Source organism: Arachis ipaensis, chromosome B07, assembly GCF_000816755.2.
Source record: "Arachis ipaensis cultivar K30076 chromosome B07, Araip1.1, whole genome shotgun sequence".
NCBI lineage: Eukaryota > Viridiplantae > Streptophyta > Magnoliopsida > Fabales > Fabaceae > Arachis > Arachis ipaensis.
Window position 1 is genome coordinate 109323354 of NC_029791.2, and position 9604 is coordinate 109332957.

The following is a 9604-nucleotide window of genomic DNA, read 5'->3' on the forward strand; positions in this document are numbered from 1 at the left end:
TCCTCTTCTTGGGACACATCATTAAAGATGGAACTCTCTGCATGGATCAAGGAAAAGTGAAGGCTATCAAAGAGTGGGAACCTCCAAACAAGGTATCTGAATTGAGGTCATTCCTTGGGTTGGCTAATTACTATCAGAGATTTATCAAGGGATACTCCACCAAGGCTGCACCATTAACTGATCTTCTCAAGAAGAACCACTCTTGGGAATGGTCAAAGGAGTGTCAAAAGGCTTTTGATGAGTTGAAGGCTGCTATCACAGAAGGACCAGTACTAGCACTACCCGACTACTCAAAGGTGTTTGAAGTCCACACTGATGCTTCTGACTACGCTATTGGAGGAGCTCTGATGCAAGAAGGACATCCTATTGCCTTTGAGAGTCGCAAGTTGAATGATACAGAGAGGCGATACACTGTCCAAGAGAAGGAGATGACCGCGGTGGTGCATTGTCTGAGAACTTGGCATCACTACTTGCTTGGTTCACACTTCATCGTCAAGACAGACAATGTGGCTACAAGCTACTTCCAAACTCAAAAGAAGTTAAGCCCCAAACAAGCTAGGTGGCAAGACTTCTTGGTTGAGTTTGATTTTGAATTCGAATACAAGTCAGGCAAGACTAATGTGGTAGCAGATGCGCTGAGTCGCAAGGCTGAGTTAGCGGCCATTTCTATGGTTGAAGGAGATATTATGCATATCATCAAGGAAGGGTTGCATCACGATCCATTAGCCAAGAAGTTGGTGGAATTGGCTAGAGAAGGTAAGACCAAAAGATTTTGGTTAGAAAATGACCTTCTCTACACTAAAGGGAGAAGACTATACGTCCCTAAATGGGAAAATCTAAGAAGAAAATTAGTGAGGGAATGCCACGACACTAAGTGGGCTGGTCACCAAGGTCAGCGAAGGACCTTGGCACTCATTGAATCTTCTTATTATTGGCCTCAAATGAGAGATGAAGTGGAGAGCTAGGTGAAGACTTGTCTTGTGTGCCAACAAGATAAGATTGAAAACAAGACACCAAGCGGGTTGTTGGAACCTCTGCCTCCATCAGAGCGACCGTGGGAAAGTGTCTCTCTAGATTTCATCTCTGTCTTACTGAAGTCCGAGGGGTTTGGATCTATTCTCGTGGTAGTGGATCGATTTTCGAAGTATGCTACCTTTATACCTGCCCCTAATGACTGCACTGCAGAGGAACCAGCACGACTATTCTTCAAGAATGTGGTGAAGTACCGGGGATTGCCTAAGAGCATCATTAGTGATCGAGATCCACGCTTCACAGGACGACTATGGACAGAGTTGTTCAAACTCCTTGGGTCGGAGCTTCATTTCTCAACAAGCTTCCATCCTCAAACCGATGGGCATACTGAGAGAGTGAATGCCTTACTTGAGTGTTACTTGAGGCATTTTGTAAGCGCTAATCAGAAGGATTGGACAAAACTCCTAGACATTGCTCAATTCTCATACAATCTGCAAAGGAGTGAGTCTACAGGGAAGAGCCCATTCGAGATTGTGACTAGACAACAGCCGCTTACACCTCACTCTCTTTCTTCCTCTTACTCAGGGAAGAGCCCTGGAGCTTATCATATAATTAATTCATGGGAAGAACAAGCAAATGTCACTCGTTCTTACCTCGACAAAGCTGCCAAGAGGATGAAGAAATGGGCAGATAAGAAGAGGAGGCATGCAAGCTATCAAGTGGGAGACAAGGTAATGATCAAACTTCTTCCACAACAATTCAAAGCCTTTCGCAAGGTTCATAAGGGCTTAATCCGCAAATACGAAGGGCCATTTGAGATCATTGGACGTGTTGGGGAGGTTGCTTACAAAGTACAACTCCCTCCCTCTATGAAGATCCACCCGGTCTTCCATGTGAGTATGCTTAAACCATATCATGGAGACCAAGACGAACCGAGTAGAGGTGACTCAAGTCGCGCTCCGCCCGTGGTAATTAGATCCTTTGATAAAGAAATCGAAGAGATCTTAGCTAATCGCATCGTGCGACGAAGAGGGGTGCCACCGAGTATCCAATATTTGATCAAGTGGAAAGGGCTCTCGATAACCGAAGCTAGCTGGGAAACTCACGAAGATCTATGGCAATTTCAAGAACATCTAGAGCGCTATCATGAACAGAACGCGACGAGGACGTCTGCGCATTAGGTGGGGGAAAATGTCACGGTAAATTTTAGAAAGTTAGATTTAACAGTGTTTGTATAGTTTTCTGGAATGTTTGAGAATACTCTAGATGGTTCCGGAACATTCTAGAATGTCCTAGAAGGTCCCGAAATACCCTAGAAGGTTCTAGAAGACTCTGGAAGGTCATAGAGTATTCTAGAAGAGTGTAGATGTATATAGAAGTATAAAGAGTGGTATGGAATAATCTAGAAACATTTAGAGATTTGTGGTAGAATAGATATTTGTAAAGAAGGTTCTGGATGATTAATCTGGACCGTTGATTAGATTTAATCCTAACCATCCATTGAGGAGGTGGATGGCTATAAATAGGGGTGAGAGTTAGAGTTTGGGTGTGTGTGAATCATTTGTAACCACACTTGAGCAATAAAGTGTTCTTCCACCAAAGCTTCCTTTCTCTTGTGTTCGCTTGTATTCTTAGCTTTCTTGCTAAGTATTGAGGGTTAGGCTGACTTGGTCTTAACTCAAGAGGTTGAGTAAGTCCGAGTGCCGGCACGGTAGCGTTGGAGTGTGTCCAAGGCCGTGACACACTGCTCCAATTTTCGAAGGTCTCTTCCTATCAAAGATCTTTCAAGTACTTCTCTTACCTCCTTGTCCTAATAATAATAAGCCTAATGGAAAAAGCCAAATCCTAACATGTGTTAATTTTTAAATAAAAAAGGTGTTGAGGTAGATAAAGCATCTGAAGTGACATGGTTAGAGGAGACTCAACTGCTAGAGAACTTGATGATTAAGTGTGTGTTTGGATTTAGGTTGGACAAACTGGAGTTTGAATAAAAGTGATTTTGTAGAATTGATTTTGAGTAGAAGTTAGTTTGTGCCAACATGATTTATGTTTGGCAATTTTTACTAAAATTGATCTTAATAAAATAAATATTATTTGGATAATATTAGTTAAAATAAAGTTGAGTAAACGCTGAAGCTATAATTTTTTACTTCTAGTAAACCAGCTTTTGGGATGCAGAATCACGTTGACGTTCAGAGAAGAAAAATTGCCAAACATTAAAGAACAGCATTCAAAGCATTGAAACGCACCTTTATCCTCTCTAACGTGTTTCACAAACACACCCTAAGAGAGGGCAGTACATAGGCCCTACTATAAGAAGACGTTGACGGCGGAGATAAATATAACTAGTTTGTAAAAAATTAATTCTTTATATTTTTTATTTTTTTTTTGTTTTTTTTGCACGGCTATGTGTTTGGTTTGAATAGAGCTTGTATTCATTTGTATTGTTATTTGAACTCGAGATTTATTTTGTATTTGAATATTAGTTTTTTAATATATACAATAATTATAGCAAAAATTATATGTCACTAATTATTATTTGATTTGTCTTGTAATAAAAATTGCATATTATATTTATAGGTTTGGTAATAAAAAAGGATTGAAAATTTACATTGTGCAGCGATGAAGGTAAAGTCAGAAAAATAATTTTTTTTATAATTTGATAAGACTATTGCCACACTTTTAAAGTGTGGCCGTATCTCTCGCTATTGCCACATTTTAAAAGCATGGTCATATCTCGCTATCGCCATGCTTTAAAAGCGTGGCCATATCTCTCTCTATTGGCACGCTTTTAAAGTGTGGCCATATCTCTATTGGCATGTTTCAAAAGTAAGGCCATGTCTCACATATAGCTACGCTTTAAAAGCGTGGCTATATTTTCCACATACAGTCACGCTTTTAAGTATGGTAATATGTAAAAAACGTGGCAAAAAAATGTGGTGATAGGCCACCAAAAGCGTGGCGATAGAACAACCGCCACGCTAGCAGATATGACCTTTTCAAAAGCATAGCGGTAGCTCAAAAAGCGTGGCAAAAAGTTATCGCCACGCTTTGAAAGCGTGATAATTGAGGTATTTTCTTGTAGTGTTTGTAGAGATTTGTGTTTTGGTGAAGTATTTAAATTGAAATCTCTTAGCTCTTCCAAGCTTTTCTTATTTATAGGATCATAAGAATGGACTATATAATGCTTCTCTTTCCACAATCTAACTTCTCTTTTCTCATATTTTCACAATTCACAACCTTACCTTAACTGCGAAGGAACTTGTTTTCTAAAGTGGACTTCACATCTTGATTTTTATTCTAGTCTCCAAGTCTCACGTCCTGTATAGTGCTACCAGATAAAACCATGTGCAATTATCAAATTCCAACCTATGTCATTTTCGACTTGACTCACACTATAGTGAGTATTCTGCTATATCATGTCGAAATCTCAATCAGTCGAAATTTTGTAAACAGATAGTTATTTATTGAATTAATTGTTAGTTGAATTGTTAATTTATTTAATTTTGATGTCGTACTACCTGTTTCCAACGTACATGAGCTTAGGGGTGTTCAAAACCGATCCGGACCGAACTAAATCGATAAACCGAACCGAAAAAACCGAAAATCAAAAACCAAAAAAAGCGATGTTTTGCTATTTTTTGCAGTTCAGTTCGATTTTCAATTCTTGCCACCAAAACCCTAACCAAACCGAATCGAACCGGTTCTTCCTAAAACCCTAAAAATTAAAAACTACCTACCCCACCCCCCCAAACGCGTTACCTACTTACCTTCCTTACTGCTGCGCGAGTCCCTCCCCAAATCCCCCATGGAAACCTAAGTACCTAACCCCCGAATCCCAGATCGGAGCCAGCCTGCCTGAGCCACCACATCTCGCCCTCTGCAGCTTGCACAGTGCACACCCACTCACCCAGACCCAGCCATAGAGCCAGCCTGAGCCACCCACCTCCTTGAGACTCGAAGCCTTCCTCCAAATCCCACCGTCGAACATAGCAGATCCCCTACGCCGGTGCACCATGATGACGAAGATCCCTCAACACAGCACCTCGCCTGGCTCGCCACCACCCAGTCATCCACTGACCCAAAAGCCACAGGGTAGCATAGCAGGCAGCACCGACGGGTGACGATCAACACAGGACCTCTGACCTCGCCACCTCCGACCTCGCCGCCTCCACCTAGCAGCGTTTCTGGGTTTTGTAGGGTCACCCACGATCAAGACAGCCCCTCATAGTCTCCCACCCAGCCACCGATTCAAGTGCATATGGAGCCCGAGCCATCTATTCAGGTAAACTTTATTGATGCATTGTTGGTTAGTGGTTTAAACTTCAGTTCCTGGTTTCTGTCCTTGATTTAATTTTCAGATTATCAGGTTTTGTTCAGTTTATTGCTTGTTTATTGATTTAAACTTCAGTTGCTAGTTTCTGTCCTTGATTTAATTTTCAGATTATCAGATTTTGTTCAGTTTATTGCTTGTTTATTGCTGGTTATTGATTTGAACTTCAGTTGCTGGTTTCTGTCCTTGATTTAATTTTCAGATTATCAGGTTTTGTTAAGTTTATTGCTTGTTTATTGCTGGTTATTGATTTAAACTTCAGTTGCTGGTTTCTGTCCTTGATTTAATTTTCAGATTATCAGGTTTTGTTCAGTTTATTGCTTGTTTATTGCTGGTTATTGCTTGTTTATTGCTGGTTTATTGCTAGTTTATTGCTTGTTTATTGCTTGTTTATTACTGGTTTTGTTTATTGCTTGTTTAGATTATCAGGTTTTGTTCAGTTTTGTTTATTGCTTGTTTATTGCTTTTTTATTGCTGGTTATTGCTTGTTTATTGCTGGTTTATTGCTAGTTTATTGGTTGTTTATTGCTGGTTTTGTTTATTGCTTGTTTAGATTATCAAATTTTGTTCAGTTTTATTTATTGCTTGTTTATTGCTGGTTTTGTTTATTGCTTGTTTAGATTATCAAATTTTGTTCAGTTTTGTTTATTGCTTGTTTATTGCTGGTTTCTGTCCTTGCTTTATTGTATTTGTTTATACTAAATTGGTGGAAAGTGAATTCCACTAAATTTTCAATTCTTGGGCATATTACAAGAGACGTCTTAGCCATGCCAGTTTCTACAGTTGTTTCAGAATCGGCATTTAGTACTGGAGAAAGGGTGTTGAATAATTATAGGAGTTCTCTAGCTCCAATGACAGTTGAAGCGTTAATTTATACCCAAAATTGGCTCCGAAACTCTCCAAAACTTGTCCCTGAGGAACTCATCGAGGAATTGGAGAAGTTGGAATTAGGTATGGTTAAGTTTCTACTTATAATTTTCTTTATTTTAATCTAGTTTTTATTAATATATATTATTTGTTATGATTGTTTCTTATTTTATATATTTTGTAGAAGTTGCACCGACTCGTGATCCCAATGAAGAAGATTCTGGTGTTGAGTCTGATTAAAGTACATCTTGTTAAGTTGTTATGGTAATAATTGTTTTCCTTATATTATTATTATTATTATAATTATTATTGTTGTTGTTGTTCTTGTTGTTCTTATTATGTAACTGTTTTTTTTTTATTTCAGGTTCGTTTGCATTATGAAGTTTAGCTATTTTGTTAGAGAAGACACCATAACTTTGCTATCAGTTTAATGATAATTTATTTTTATTTTCAGTTGTGTTGACTGTTGAACTATTAAACTTCTTTAATTGTCGTATTTGAATTCTGTTGTCGTTATGTTTCATTAGATCAAGACTTTGTTAGCTATTGTGTATTTCGGTTTGTCGATTTCAATGTTATGACTTTGCATAATAGTATGGTAGAATTTTTTTTTGATTGAAAAAATCGAACAAACCGAACCAAACCAAACCGATTTTAATTGGTTTGGTTTGGTTCGGATGACTTTGAAAAAAAACCGAACCAAACCGAACCGCAGCTTAATTAAACGATCGGATCGGATGGCTTTTTCTTCAAAAACCGAACCAAACCGCACTGCCCCTGATGAGCTTACGAGGCTTTAGTTCATGTTATACTCTTAGTTACTTATATATTTTTAAAATTTACATTATAATATATTTATGATTTTGTGTGCATTTATTTATTTTTATATATTATTTTAGAGAAACAATAATTCCACTTCCAATTATATTATATGTATATTAAAATTAGTCAATAAAATTAGTTATTAATATAAAATATACATTAAAATATAAAATACATATTAAAATGAATTAAACTACACATGTATTTATATAAAAATACATACAAGCTAATTTTCGTAGCTAATTTTAGTATACAAATAACATTTTTTTATTCTCTTACCATAGTAACGGTGATTAGTGGCCTGTAACATCAAACAACTAGAATTTTATCAATTCCTTATTCAAGAACAATGCTTAATCTAGAAATTCTACTGCAAACTTGAGGAATTTAATTATTATAATGAGTAGCTAGCCATATAGTTGTGGTTGAAGACGGGGAGTAATGAGAATCTCCAGTGGAGTTGCCTTAGGAATGGTTAAACCTGGACTCTCAGTCATATCAACTGGCTCGTTGGAGATAGTTGCAAAATCAAATGCATGAAGCAGACGAGCAAGCGTCAAGTGAAGAACTTGGAGCGCAAACGACATGCCAGGACATGATCTTCTCCCAGATCCAAAAGGAATAAGTTCAAAGTTTTGACCTCTAACATCAATAGCTGCATGATGGCTTGTGAGAAACCTCTCCGGTTGAAATGAACAAGGGTCTTTCCAAACCCTTGGATCCCTATGAATCTTCCACAAGTTAACCACCAACCGTGTGCCAGCTGGCACATGATAACCAGCAACGGTGCAATCTTCTTGGGCTTCTCTTGGTCCTAGGAGTGGACCAGCTGGGTAGAGCCTCAGGGTTTCCTTAATAATGGCTTCAATATATCTAAGATTTCTAATATCTGAGTCCTCAACTTGCCTTTCCTTACCAACATGCAGGTCCAATTCTTCTTGTGCCTTTCTTAATGCGTCAGGATTATTGAGAAGCAAAGAGATTGCCCAGGTAAGTGTCCCAGCTGTGGTATCACTCCCTCCAAGTATAAGTGCCTGCCATACATAATATAATATAGATATAATTTCGTACCATTAAAAACACTAATAATAACTAATTGATAGCTACAAATTACAAAACTTGCTGACCCTAACATTCCTCTATATTAAATTATCTAATCATTTTTAACTAACAATTTAGTAGGAAGGATTTTATGTGAGTGGTCATCGTGTTCAACTTACAAGGCAAGTTGATTTGATACTTGTGTCGGAATCGTATTGGAAATTTGAAAGGTGACCACCTTCTTGGAGGGACAACATGACATCAATGAAGTCTCGATCATCTTCTTCTCCATGAACCCTACTCTTTCGATGCTCCTGCAACCACCCATCAAGTATCTCATCTAACTCCTTAGCCGTCTTCTTCATTGCTTTCTCATGCCCCTGCACATCCAACCAACGCAGAAATGGAACAGCATCTGAAACAACAAATATCCCTATCAGATGAAAGAATTGGTTAATAGCTTTCTGGCATCGCCTTGCCTCGTCATCACCACACTTAGCAGAGGCGCCAAAGTAGCGTTTCCCCGCCACCATTCTAACCACCGTGTTTAGAGACAAATCCTCCAGCCATCGGTTAAGTTCAACAACCACAGGATTTGAATTGTTCTGAACCCAAGAGTTGTAAAGGTCCCTTATTCCTATGTTGAGCTCGGAGATTCTAACGTGCTTGAGCATTTCAAGCCTGCGGTTGGAGAGAAGTTCAAGAGTCGCAATCTTTCTCATCTCGCGCCAGAAGGCGCTGTAAGGCGCAAAACCGAACACTGCATAGTTGTATCCCATGTGTTTTGCGGCCACCGTGGTGGGACGTGAGGCAAGTGCTTTGTCATTTGTTGTGAAGCATTCTTTTGCTACTTCCCAGCTACTCACCACGAATGCTCGACGACTGCCAAGCCAGATATTAAAGGCTGGCCCGTATTGATCTGCCATTCTGCCGAGCGTTCTGTAAAGTAGCTGGTCGTGGCTGCCTAGAAGGTGTAGATGGCCAATTATTGGCCATGCACCATTCGGGACAGGAGCCTCTTTGCCGCTTTCTTTGTTCTTTCTCTTGCTCAAAAATGCGTAGCATATAAATGATAACAGAATAGCAACAATGGTTAACTGAAATGAGATATTCATGGTTTAGTAGTGTTTAGAAATTACAATTGAATAATGTTGTACAAGATGGACATAACGGTGAAGCAATTTATAGAATGCAAATAGGACTAAACTGACATACAAGATGAAGCATGCCGTGACTCCAATTAGGCCATTAACAAATTCAGTGGATTATTGGTTATATTAATTGCAATTTAAACGTAATATGTCATAATGCGATGTGATGATGTATAGTTTCCAAAGTAAACTACTTATTATGTTAACAGGAGTACGGGAATTAATTTTCTCGTGTATGTACAAGTTGACTACAAATAATTTATATACTAATATACTACTACAAGCTAAGCCATTCTTGGGAGTCAGAGCATTTTATCAACTACCAACTACGGAATGTGCAAACATCATTATTCATGCCTTAATTATAATTATTTTTTAAAAGAGAGCAATTGTAAAAAGATCAATATATTTCCCTTCA

The 9604-nt window shown here is 38.5% G+C and overlaps 2 protein-coding genes and 1 long non-coding RNA gene across 3 annotated transcripts in view; 2 read left to right on the plus strand and 1 right to left on the minus strand.

Moving 5' to 3' along the window:
- Positions 1-2153, plus strand: part of LOC107607616 — a 2587-nt gene extending 434 nt beyond the window's left edge. The window contains exons 2-4 of the mRNA XM_016309546.1: positions 28-756; positions 1186-1658; positions 1749-2153. Coding sequence (XP_016165032.1) covers positions 28-756; positions 1186-1658; positions 1749-2153 — 1607 coding nt within the window. The remainder of the gene's footprint in view (positions 1-27; positions 757-1185; positions 1659-1748) is intronic.
- LOC110264716 lies at positions 5302-5650 on the plus strand. Its single transcript, XR_002350888.1, has 3 exons — positions 5302-5382; positions 5424-5428; positions 5476-5650. It is a non-coding gene; the product is annotated as an uncharacterized LOC110264716 (long non-coding RNA).
- On the minus strand, positions 7210-9204 carry LOC107610187 (cytochrome P450 82C4). The gene is made up of 2 exons (XM_016312288.2): positions 8215-9204; positions 7210-8028 (listed from the first exon to the last, which is right to left on the minus strand). Exons 1-2 carry the CDS (start codon positions 9148-9150, stop codon positions 7402-7404), a joined length of 1563 nt encoding a protein of 520 aa, XP_016167774.1. The 5' UTR covers positions 9151-9204; the 3' UTR covers positions 7210-7401.

Excerpts from the sequence above, each read along its gene's own strand:
- LOC107610187 (XM_016312288.2), bottom strand. The coding sequence starts at position 9,150 with ATGAATATCTCATTTCAGTTAACCATTGTTGCTATTCTGTTATCATTT. Across the intron at positions 8,029-8,214 it reads GTATCAAATCAACTTGCCTT|GCACTTATACTTGGAGGGAG; the intron begins GTAAGTTGAACA and ends TATGTATGGCAG.